The following is a 13208-nucleotide window of genomic DNA, read 5'->3' on the forward strand; positions in this document are numbered from 1 at the left end:
ATCATTTTTTCAGCACTGGCGGTTACCCGAAGTTCTTTTGGTGGCGGTGAATCTGTGTGCTTCCATTGAGCTGACTGGAGCTTTGTTTCTGGATTGAAAAATGGCATCCACGTCTCATCCATTGTCACAACCGACGAAAAGAAAGTCCCATTCATGCTGTCGTTGCGCGTCAACATTGCTTGGCAACATGCCACACGGGCAGCCATGTGGTCGTCCGTCAGCATTCGTGGCACCCACCTGGATGACACTTTTCGCATTTTCAGGTCGTCATGCAGGATTGTGTGCACAGAACCCACAGAAATGCCAACTCTGGAGGCGATCTGATCAACAGTCATTCGGCGATCCCCCAAAACAATTCTCTCCACTTTCTCGATCATGTCGTCAGACCGGCTTGTGCGAGCCCGTGGTTGTTTCGGTTTGTTGTCACACAATGTTCTGCCGTCATTAAACTGTCGCACCCACAAACGCACTTTCGACACATCCATTACGCCATCACCACATGTCTCCTTCAACTGTCGATGAATTTCAATTGGTTTCACACCACGCAAATTCAGAAAACGAATGATTGCACACTGTTCAAGTAAGGAAAACGTCGCCATTTGAAGTATTTAAAACAGTTCTCTTTCTCGCCGCTGGCGGTAAAATTCCATCTGCCGTACGGTGCTGCCATCTCTGGGACGTATTGACAATGAACGTGGCCTCATTTTAAAACAATGCGCATGTTTCTATCTTTTTCCAGTCCGGAGAAAAAAAATCGGAGGCCTTAGAACTTGAATGCACCTCGTACGTACAGATAACTGCGATTTCACTGGTTTGCATGCGGTATTTATCGTGTAGCCGTAATTTAGTAACAGCATTACTTCCGGCCCTCTTACTTTACGTTTGCCGAATTGATACAGTTTTTTTTGTGATCTTTCCCTAATTTGTGGAAAACAGCCTGCATATTTGTCGCGTACCAGCTGTATGAGTATCTAGCGAGCGTGTTCACCTGTTGCAGCTATCGCGTGCACTCCGGGGTCGGTTTTCAAGAGGGGCTGCAACCTGTGCCAGTGTATGCTCGACGGCCGTTCCACAGTGTGCACTCGCATAGACTGCCCACGAGAGAATTAGTACTGCTGTGAGTACCTACATGCTTGTATTTATTGTTGTATATTGTTTACCAATCGGCAAAATAAAAAAAAATGCGGTTATAGACTAAAACAAATACCTTTCCTGTGCTGATTGCTGTTGCAACCGGCAGTATGTCGAGAATCTGTAATGTACTGAATATATTTTTTATTGGCACAACGTCATTGAATACGACATTACATAAAAACAAAAATTCCTGAACAGAAAAATGTACAATAATAAAAATAAACAGCAGAGTGAATGGGAGGTAAAAAGGAAAGTTCTGCGTTCTGGCCCCGGACGGGTAGGATTCGACCGACCCCCATCTCATCGTCCACCAATGGCGTTACTGGATGCTGTGTAGAGGGGTACGTGGTCAGCACATGGCTCTCCTGGTTGCTGTCGCGTTTATTGGACAAACACATGTAAAAATAAAACAAATGTGAATAATATGTGATCGTTACAATAATAATAATAATAATAATAATAATAGCAATAATAACAATTCAGAGCATTCAGTCTGGTTCTGAAGTCACCTGCTTTGAAACACCTGCCATAAAAGACAAGAACTGAACACCTCCAATCTCCAACCTCGGCGAATTCCAAGTTGACCATTTTGCTATTAAACAGAAAGCGCAACTAAGGATCCAGAACACAATGGTTGTTAGAAATACCAGTGTAGATTCGGATAATTACTTTTCCAATAACAAAGTTAGACTAATTCTAAGATATACCAAGAAGATTAGCCCCAGAAAAAATTATAAATTTGACAGAGACAAGCTAAGCAGCGTCCAAGGATTCACCTACAAGCTGCAAACTATAAATCTGGAGGTCTGTGAGAACAACCACAATAGGGTACAGCCACAGGACTTAAGGGCACTGTCTGATGCACGAAATCAAGAAATCATGCTTAATGGGACAATGGCTGAGATGCGCCAGTAAAGCTAAGACAGGATGCCTAGCAGAAATGGAATTGGGAGAAAAATGAAGCGAATAGGATCAGCTTCCTAAACGCGAGAAAATCTGGATCAGAAATCACCAGCGGGGTGAAGCTTGCTTTTGATAAGAATCAATAGGTACTGATTGAGAAAGACATTAAAAAATATCACATAACATCCATAAATACATACAGCACAATGTGATCAAATACAAACCCCTAAACCTACATTTCAAAGATTCCAAAGGGAAACTAGTTCACAGTGACGAAGGTAATTGTCAGATTGTAGGAAGTTATTTTGAATGTCTCACCAACTGCGGGTCTCCAGGGATCCCATCATTTGCGAAAGCAATTCCAGTATCAATCCTCGTTCATCTCTACCAACGTAGGGGGAAATCAGTAAGATCATCAACATACTCAGGGACAAGGAACCATCTACATATACGACAGATGGCTCTTGAGCTATGAAAGTATGCAGGACAGGCAATCGATAAACTTGTTGCAATTATTAAACAGCTTTGGGAAAGCGAAAGACCTCCAGGTGGGCGACCACGCTCATAATTCATCCTCTACATATGGAAGGGGACAGAACAAATGTAAGCAACTTCTGTGGCATCTCTCTCTCCTGAGAAAACGCAATTTATGAGAAACATAAAATCAGCTCTGGTATCCCTAAATGTGTAGAGCTGAATATGTGGTAGCTTTTTAAAATTGAGGGTGAAACTGCTATAGGAACATTGCTTGTTATTTCTTCTGTTTATTTATATTTGGACTGATTACAAAACTAGTGTCACCTGCAAAAAGAACTATTCCTTCTTGATGTACATTTGGCAGAAGATCGTTTACATATATCAGTACAATAGTACACCTAAGATTGATCCTTGTGGAACCCCATTCATGATTTCTCTCCATGCAGAACAATGTCCTGGGACTATATTGTTTGAATTACTATGTACAGGTTTCTGCATTGTTTTGATTAGATGTGACATTGTCCATTGGTCAGCTGTACCAGCAATTCCATAAAACTTCAATTTATCTGGGAGAATTCTGTGCTTCAGAAACTGAAACAGTGTATCACAAATACATACTATTATCCCACCTTTATACAAATTGAGATATAGACAGGGTAAACCCAAACTCCATCAACAATTCTTCAGGGATACTTTTCTAGTATTTTGGTATAAGGTGCCTATGGTTTGCAGTGGATAGTTACAAAGTAATAATGTAACTATGACTCATTCAATTCGTTAGGCAAGATACCATTGTTCCTGTGAAAATACCTTGAAAATAGTGGAAAACCTGTAATATACAATAACAAAAATGCGCAACACAAAACACAGAAGGAAAATTACTGTGATATAGTTGCAGTCACTGTGGAGCAGCTCAGCATATGGTCGTTGTGTCGCTCTTCCACTGTATTCTGTACGATACACATACATACTTACTTAGTTGGCTACCTAGTTAGTTACTAATTTGGCCCCACAAACTGCAGTCGGTTTTTGGCCTCGCCAATCAGCCTCCTCCATCTAGGTCTGTCCATGCACTCTTCTCCAGTTAGTCCCATCGTAAACACATCTTCTCTGATCCCATCAGTTTATCTCTGCTGCAGTCTTCCCATCGGTCTGTTGCTTCTCATGTCTTCTCCCAGCACCTGACTGGTGATCTGGCCTTCTGGATGCACTATGTGCTTGTACCACCTGTCTCCTCTCTCTAATCAGAGCCCCAATGTGCAACGATTTATAAAATTCCTGAAATTGGCGGTTTTACATTTTATCTTAAGTTTGTTTCCATCTTTTATTGCTCCAAAAATCTGCCTCATAACAGCATTCTGAAATGTTAGGAGTGTTATAGTGCAGGTCTCTACTCTGTATAGGACGATGAGTTGTATTACTGTCCAGTAGATACTTATCTTTGTGGATCTCTGTGGAAACTTGGACTTCAGTAGCTTTCCAAGTGCAAACCTTGTCCTGTTCCCTGCCTGGATTCTTTTCATTATTTCCTGCTCCATCTCAATCCTTTCACTGAGTTTTGCCTCTAGACATTTGAATTTTTTAAACTCTTTGAAAGATTTTACCATCTATATCTAAAGCTCTGTCATCTTTCTCTGTGCTCACAGTGAGGTATTTGGTCTTATACAGACTAGTAGATAGAATTTGTTGCTTCTGAGTCACTTATTTACATTGTATATATGAATCATATGTAAAGATAGCTAAATTTTCGTTTTTCCTCTTAACGAAATTGAAAGTTGAGATAACTTTGTATATAATTTATATATATAATTTGAGTAGGTGACTCAGAACCTACAGATTACATCTACGATCCCAACCTTTATTTCTAGCTCACCTTATCAAAATTATCCATAAAAAAAGCGAAATTTTCAATTTTTTCTTTATTTTTTGGGAGTAGAAAATAAGGCCATTAATAAAATTATGAGAGTTAGGCATCAAACTCAAGATTATAGGATTACTACAGAAAAAGATATGTCTAAAAAAATTTAAGGAAGGGAAACAAAATATTTTAACACAAATGTCTAATTTTCAGGCTCATGGTTGTTGCTGGACATTAAATATAATTATTGGTGGGAAACTAGGAATTTATAGATATGTTCCACTAAGAGGCACATCTTACATCGAAAAGCCAAAAAAAAAAAAATAAAAATAAAAAGCATCTGTTACTGTGGAATATAAAAATCAAAAATGTTTTCTGTGGGCTATAAAATTACAGTGTATATGCAAATGAAAATATGGATAGAGTCATGAAACATTAAAATGTTAGGGCTGATATTGATCAGAAACTTGAAAATTTTGAATTTGCCATAGTGGTTGATAACATTTCAAAAATTGAGGCTAAAGTTAATAAACCTTTTGATGTTTATTTATTTGATGAAAAATATCAAGTGTATCGATTAAAAATAACAAAACATAAGAAAAAGAAACATATAAATTTGTTTTATTACAAAAATGGTGAAAATTCACATGATTAGTTCAAAAATTATTTCCATGCTTGTTTTGAGGCAAATTGAAAAAAAGTAAAATGTATTTGTGATGTGTTGATTCTCCACTTCATCTGTAACTCAATAACTTTTAAAAATTATCAACATACACAGAATGTTTCATTTGTTATTTATGCAGATTTTGAGATTTTGATATTAAAAGTGCCTAATTGTCACCAAATCCAAAAATGAAAAAAAAACTTTTAAGTTTATTCAAAATTATCCTGTACTATCAGAGTATGATTTTAACAGAGGATATTACAAGGATATATTAAAAAATAAGTATAAACTTAGCAACAAAAAGATAAATTTAACAAAATTAAACTTAAATAACTGATTTTATACTTTTTATTTATTATTATAAGAATAAATGTGCACAAGTTGTATACTATGAAATATAAAAAATGTGAACCAAGTATTTTTTATTGCTATATCAATTACACTGATAAAGACAAGGATCAAGTCTTATATCAAGGACTAAGTTATCTTAAAAAATACAGTGAACACATGGAAAAAGGGTTTGAAGAAATTGGAAGGATATCCTGAAATTGAAGAAATGAGACCATTAATGCTTGCAGAACAGTCAAGACATATATGATCTAAAATATTCTCATTATGTAGACAGTATTACACAAAAAATAATAAGATAGTTCATCATCATGGTTATTTAAGAGGTAAATATATAAATCTATTATTTAATATATGTAATTTACAACTGAAGAAATCTAATTTTGTAGCAATACAACTGAAGAATTCTAATTTTGTAGCAATTTCTGTACATGATCTCACAGAACAAGATTCTCATTAGTTCATAAAAGAACTTGTTTACGATAAAAAACAATAGATTTGATACCCAATAATGAAGACATATTAGTTTTGGCAAGACAACAGAAAATTTGAAGATGAGATTTACTGACATATTTACATTCATGGCTTTATGTCTTGACAAAGTGTCATCGAATTTATGGAAGAATAAGATGAGAAACGTTAGGAAATTTTTCCCAGATGATTTATTCAATCTAGTGATAAGAAAAGGTGTCTATCCATATTATTATAAGGATTCTTAGAAGAAATTTGAAGGAACACAGTTCCAGCAAAAGAAGAATTTTACAAAAACCTAAATGACTGTGAAATAAATGATGAAGATTATAAACATGCAAAATTAGTTTGGGAAAAATTTAATATAATTTTTTGTGACTATCATGATTTGTAACCTTAAACTGATGTTTTGTTATTGGTTGATCGTATGAAAATTTTAGAAAAACTTGTATAAATGAGTATGACATGTTCCATCTTGGAATTTTCCTGCACCTGGGTTAAATTGAAATGAAATGCTAAAAATGACTGGACAACCACTACGATTATTACATGAGGAATAAGAGGTGGTACATCCCAGTGTTGTGAAAGATTATGATGTAAGAAAGTTGTCAAATTACTTGGCATATCTAGATGAAAACAATCTGTACAGTTACACAGAGAAAAACTTCCTGCACTTTACCTCCGGATTCAAGGGATGGCGCTGCAAGCAACGCGGGATAGAAACTACATCTGTGGAAGTAGAGGGCACCACTTCACTACGCGTTATATCGCTGTTGCTATGACGTATTCCAGCCAATCATAAGCCATCCCTTGCATATAAAAGTGATTGCCTCGCTACTTCACGACAGTCAGTTTTAGCCCTGATGACGACCATGGAAGTAGTGGTCGAAAGCTTGGAGTTTTATCCTGAATTGACGCGGCATGTACACCGAGAGATTTTTATTCACACTATGTGGGATTTGAATGGGATGGTCCAGAATCTTAGGATTCTAAAAAAATAAGACACTGAACTGGGTATGTGTTTCAAGCAGATCTAAAATATCCTAAAGAACTGCCTGATTTACATTAAGACATACCATTAGTTCCTGAAACTAAAATTGTGCCTGTACCTAAAGAAAGTAAGTTGGCTTCTCTGGACGATGAAAATAATTATGAAGTTCACTATACAAACCTTAAACAGTATAAAGTGTTTGAAAAAGGACTTTACAACTTTAAAAATTCATATAAATGTATTGAAAGAAGATATAGAGCAGAGTTTAGTGTTATTTTGTAGGGAAACAAACGATTTTTTCCCTTAAACTAAAGATGTTGTATGTGTCTTCCATTGGTTATCCTGCATCCATCCCATCAGAAGTTCCTCCCAAAAATGGTGAGCACTATGGGACTTAACTTCTGAGGTCATTAGTCCCCTAGAACTTAGAACTACTTAAACCTAACCAACCTAAGGACATCACACACATCCATGCCCGAGGCAGGATTCGAACCTGCGACCTTAACGGTCATGCGGTTCCAAACTGAAGCACCTAGAACAACACGGCCACACTGGCCGGCAGTTTCTTCCCAAACTCACTGTATCATAGAAGGTGTAACTTGCTCAGTGATGGTGTAAATTCTTGCTCTACGTTCAGGTAGAGAAGCTGGCACAGGAGGTACAAACACGATATCTTTGATGAATCCGCTTAAAAAAATCGAGTGGTGTCAGGTCTTGGGAAGTGAGGGCCATGCAATTGGAGCATCACAACCAATCCGTTGACCTGAAAAGCGGTCACTGAGAAAATCCCAGACGTGAGCCAGGTAGTGAGGGGTGGTGCACCAACGTGCATGAAGTACACATTTCGTTCTTGGTCATCTTCATCGATCTGTGGTATCAAAAATTGTTGTAACGTATCGACGTACACTATTCCATTGATGGGTCTGTCATGGAGAAACTTACTGAGCACCCTATTTCTACAATACATTTATGCCCTCATAAATTGTAGGCCTGCTTAGAGGATCTTTAGCGCACTTGGTACAAAAATTTTGCTGGGCTGTTGTCGCTGACTTCGATTCTTAAAAACAAAACAAACAGCTAGCATGTTCGGGTCCAGTGACTGCAGCCATCTTTAACGCAAGTGGTGGTGGTGGTTAGTGTTTAACGTCCCGTCGACAACGAGGTCATTAGAGACGGAGCGCAAGCTCAGGTTAGGGAAGGATTGGGAAGGAAATCGGCCGTGCCCTTTCAAAGGAACCATCCCGGCATTTGCCTGAAACGATTTAGGGAAATCACGGAAAACCTAAATCAGGATGGCCGGAGATGGGATTGAACCATCGTCCTCCCGAATGCGAGTCCAGTGTGCTAACCACTGCGCCACCTCGCTCGGTTTTAACGCAAGTGCTGATAGCGCTCCATACGATGCGATTCGGCACTAGCGAACTATCCGAGAGAAAACGTGATGTATTTCCCTACAAATTGACACTACAGTCACCTCTGTGTGAAAAAGATTTCAGCAAACTGATGGATATTTCAGTATATGGGAAAACGATGTAAAATATTAGGAAAAGAGTAGATATAAAACGAATTTCAGATGGAGATAAACGTGAGAAATTTGTGGCAAAGCCAAACTTCAAAGGAAGGTCAATATTTTTTGAAAATGTTGGTGCAATTCATATGAATAAAACTAAAATTTTGTTTAATAAACTTGTCTGCATTGGTATGAGAGTATTTGATTCATCTACAGAGCTGATGTATGATTTTGACTATACAGTTATGAAATTAAAATACAATTAAAATATGATAAATTTGGTTTTAGCGACCATCCAGCAGATATATATTTCACAAGAAAACAAGAAAGTTGTAAAAAATTGGATGTTGTAGAAGAAATGAATGTAACAGAAAAGTAAAGGAAGAATTTTGTGGTCTGAGAGCGAAAATGTATGCTTATAAAGTTGGTGACCAGATAGAAAAAAATCGAATGGTATTAAGAAACATGTTGTTTAAAATAAAATAAGCTAAGAAGATTATATAGATTATTTGTTCAACAGCATAGAACAGTACAGAACTATAAATTTAAAATGAAGCATGAAACATCAAATTTCTTCAATTGAGGTACACAAAAACCCAATGAGTGCCTTTGATTACAAAATATATATTCTGGAAAATAAAATAGATGTATTGCCATATGGATGTTATTCATTATTCTGTAATTCTCAATGTGATAGGGTTAACAATTGTGCTGAATTTTTTTGAAAGATTTCTGGAAGTCTTCAGCCACCATTCTCTTTATTTCATGTATGATTGTATAATTTCGGCTTTAGGCCCTTTTCAAGTATTTTATGGATGATTTTTTAGTAGTAGATTACGTCATGTATGTCATTGCTCCTAGGCACCATGTTATGCTCATAAAATAAATCCAATATGCTCACACTATATTAGGAGAAACTATGTATATGACATAACCTACTACTAAAAAATCATCCATAAAATACTTGAAAATATCCTAAGGTCAGAATTGCACAATTCTACATGAAATAAAAAGAATGGCAGCTGAAGGTTTCAAGAAATCTTTCAAAAAATGATTCATTATTATTACATTTATAATCAAATACTTCAATTCCAGTGTATTGCATATGGTTTCTGCTCTCTCTTCAGAAGTGTATGATACATACAATTTAATAAGAAAAACAAAAAAAATGCTTAATAACATTTTTTCTATATAAGTGGAGCCTCTACTCAAGAAGCTCAATAATGCAAGCAACCCAAATTTTTTAAAAAAATAGTGAGCTACAAGTAAATGTTTTATATTATATTACTGGATGCGAATATTTTAATAGTAGATGGAGAAAAATTTGTATGGGGTTTAATAATGAGTTTAAGAAGTAGATATTTGAAATTAATAACTAATTGTGGCTTTCATTTTTTGAAGATGGACAGATTAAATTAGATACAATGGATTAAAGACAACGAATTATAATAATACTGAGTTTCATGATTTGGAATTTTTATTTTAACTGAGATTTTTTAATTTTATTACTCTTACACACTACTGTGCTGCACTTCAATTTTTTCACAAATGAGTCAGATCTCAGTAGTTTCTTACAAAATCTTGATTGATACCCAAATTATTATTTGAAAAATAAAATTATTAAAAATTTGCATATAAAAACTGTTTTTATTATAAAATAATGTTATGACAGGGAGCAATGTATGCTGATAAACCAACTGTTCCTCTACTGTGCACAGTACACAATGCTGGGAAATGTGTTTGTGTCCTTCCACATTTAGTATTTACATATTTTAAACGCCACACCATAACACTGCCTCCTCCGTACTTCACTGCTGGCACTACACATGATGGCAGGTAATGTTCTCCAGCCATTCGCCTAATCCAAACCCTTCCATTGAACTGCTATAGGATGCAGTGTGATTCATCTTTCCCAATCACTCGTTTCCAGTAACACAGCCGTTGTGCTAGCTACCTGCTGATAGCAGTTTGGAACACACAAGTGATTTTTTACGCTTATTTCATGCGATTTCTTATAACTACTCTTCATAGTGGTCGATGGTCCCAGTCCATCAGCGTGTGGGGCCTGCCTGGTCTTGGTTTGGTCATGGCTGTTCCTTAGCGTTTCCACTACTCGTCACCACCAGTCGGGGAGCTTTAGAAGTATTGAAAAGTTGCTGACGGATTTATTACTCAGGTGACAGCCAATGAATAGTCCACAGTGTAAGTCACTCAGGTCTCCTAGCCGGCCCAATCTCCTCTTTCTGCGTCTTTGTTTAGAAGAAAGTATTCGCAACCTCCATTTACACTGGTGGGTTTGTCTCCCATGATATCTAGTGGTCAATTGTTGTGCTGTTATGATACAGGATACCATGAACTGATGATGTCTTTGTGGAGCCCGTGACCGTATTGTCAGATTTCTAATAATGGACTCTCTCTTTGCAGTTACCAATCAACGAAGGATTTTGGAGCTGCCCTGACTCAACAGCCATGTGGGTTCCGCTGGAAACTTTCCTGGGCGTTGGAGCAACAGCCTGTGATGCACGTATCTCATCAACTCTGTCCTCCTGTTTCGCACCTTTTGTTTCTGTTTCAAACAAAAACCAATATATTTTCTGTTAATAAAATGTCAGGGTTGTGTATCTTCGCCATTCACTGACAGTTTCCCTACTCTCTCAAGAGTCGTACTTCTACTTTATTAAACACAGAGGAAACAATGTGGCAACTGTGGTAATCGCTACACTGCAACCATCTCATATTATTTCTTACAAGCATTAGTTTTCTACTTCGGTGATATTAAGTGTTGGTTATTATTTGTGTGGTTTCCAGTGTCAGCTACTACTCTTTAGTTCGTGAGAAGTTTAGCAATATTTTAGCCTCTGCATAGCAGTGAATCAGGTAGAGTGCTATTTAATTCATATTCTTCAGACGTTTGAGTTTCTATATTGTCTACACGACTTTGTTTAGTGGGGAAACCCACATCGAAGTAAAATAATCGAGAGTTTTCAGATCATGTTTCACAATCAATTCGACATAAAAATTTTCGTTGTGATATTTTTTTCGGGCAAAGACCTGATACAGCAGGTCTAGAGCCTCTGATATACAACCAAAGAAACAAGCTACCAAGGTGGAAGAAGGGACGAAATAATATGTTTTTCCCTTTATTGTTATTTCATCCCTCCCTCACGAAAGAAGTAGGTGGGCGGTGGTTGAGAGGAGGGGGGGGGGAATAGGGACGGGGCTGTTCTGATTCACTATCAAGAAACATATATGAAAGTGGTTTTAAGAGCTGAGTAGTTCTGAATTACTAAATTTTATACATTGCATTTGTGATGACTTTTCTGAGATGTTCTTAAATAAGAGATGCCGCTTTCTGTAAATGCTTTTTTGCTAATTGAGAGGTCAGTAATAGGCGTTGAGTGTTTACAAAGAATGTGTAACTGACGGAGGTGGCCCAGGAACAGAGCTGTTCGAAAGTAAGAGAAAAAACGGGGATATGAGGGACTCTTTCATATGGGGGGGGGGGGAGGAGGAGTGTACTGTTAAGGCTGGGAGGATGGTTAAATCACTGGGCGGATTTCGTGTTTAGTTAGGAGGTGGTGCTGTAAGTTTCATTGGAGCGGGATGTGGTGGATGAAAGTAGATGTAAGGTGGGCTATGCTAATACCAGCGGTGAATAGTAGTAGAGATAAACAGAAATGAAACAATAGGGTGGTTAGTGTAAAGTCTGAGGCAGGTATTGGAATCTCAAGGTGTTCTCTCTGAGAGAGGGGAATAGGGTTAGGGGCGGAAGGATTAAGAAGATTATGCAGGAGTATGATGTGGCGGAGGACACAGATACAGAAGACGAAGTGCAAAATGTTCGAAGATTTGGAGGGAGGGTTAGAGCTTTTTGTGCTGCGAAAATCATGTCGTCATTGGCATAATAGTAGTTTAACTTCACATCGACAAGTTGTCAAAAGCACATATTCGTCTTTAACACTGAATAGAAGACATGTCAAACAAAATAATTTTTCTTTTTATCCAACATTTATCCTTCCGCTTGTGATGGACAATAGCCCATCCGTTAGTTGGCGATTATTACAATTATGTTAATTCTGTGCCCATACACATCAGTTACGAAGGGGGTGACAATGGTGTCCGCTCTCTGCTGTACACTTTGTTTGTGTACAAGGGGAATTCAATAAAGCAAGTTGGTTTTATTCAGGATTCTAATACACCACAGGATTCCCCATTCTTTTGGCTACAAAACCCTATTATTTCCTCAAGACCTGTATGCTCGTGTGGTACGACTCTACACGTTAACGTCGGAGCCAAAGTATTGCTGCATAAATAATCTACCCATAAACCACTTACTGCTTCCCTTCCTTCATTTTGCACAGGTGGTCCTTCGTTGCTCTTCTGTAGGCGGCGAGGAATGCATAGGGTACACACACTGAGTATCCCAGCTGTTGGACGAGTGTGTTAGCACTACCAACAGGGACGTCGAGTTGAGCAGCGAGGTCTTCGACTGTAACCCGTCGATCACCTCGAGTGAGAGTGCCCGCACGTTCCCAGTTTGCAGGAGTCGCAGGTGTGTGGGGCCGGCCGACCTTGTAGGTGAAAGACACCTCGCCCGACGGCTCACCGTGCTTTTGTTAACGGCCAGGTCTCCCTTTACATTCTGCAAGCGCCTATGAATATCTGCGATATTCTAGTTTTCCGCCAAAAGAAACTCAATGGCATCACCGATACAGCCGCCATTTTCAAGGCTAGACAGCGCCGTCACCTATCCGAACTTCATGAAATTGTAGGGGCTGAAGTGGAAATATTCAAAGATGTCCCACAACAAATTCCGGTCTTTCCAATCAAAATTGACGGAAAAATTTGCGTG

The 13208-nt window shown here is 37.8% G+C and overlaps 2 protein-coding genes across 3 annotated transcripts in view; one reads left to right on the forward strand and one right to left on the reverse strand.

The window, feature by feature from the left end:
* The window catches only part of LOC126101191 (protease inhibitors-like), a 76429-nt gene extending 65529 nt beyond the window's left edge, over positions 1–10900 (forward strand). Inside the window, exons 4-5 of the mRNA XM_049911887.1 lie at positions 998–1117; positions 10781–10900. Coding sequence (XP_049767844.1) covers positions 998–1110 — 113 coding nt within the window. The 3' untranslated portion in view covers positions 1111–1117; positions 10781–10900. The remainder of the gene's footprint in view (positions 1–997; positions 1118–10780) is intronic.
* LOC126100519 (serine protease inhibitor I/II-like) overlaps positions 1–13208 on the reverse strand; it is a 154417-nt gene that overhangs the window by 79038 nt on the left and 62171 nt on the right. The window contains exon 4 of one of the 2 annotated variants that reach the window (XM_049911130.1): positions 5014–5578. The exons of the other annotated variant lie outside the window; for it this stretch is intronic. The gene's annotated coding sequence lies outside the window, so the exon portion shown is untranslated. Of the gene's footprint in view, positions 1–5013; positions 5579–13208 lie in introns of those variants that run through there. 2 annotated transcript variants of the gene reach the window in all.

The sequence above is a fragment of the Schistocerca cancellata genome, chromosome 9, assembly GCF_023864275.1.
Source record: "Schistocerca cancellata isolate TAMUIC-IGC-003103 chromosome 9, iqSchCanc2.1, whole genome shotgun sequence".
In the NCBI taxonomy this organism is placed as follows: Eukaryota; Metazoa; Arthropoda; class Insecta; order Orthoptera; family Acrididae; genus Schistocerca; species Schistocerca cancellata.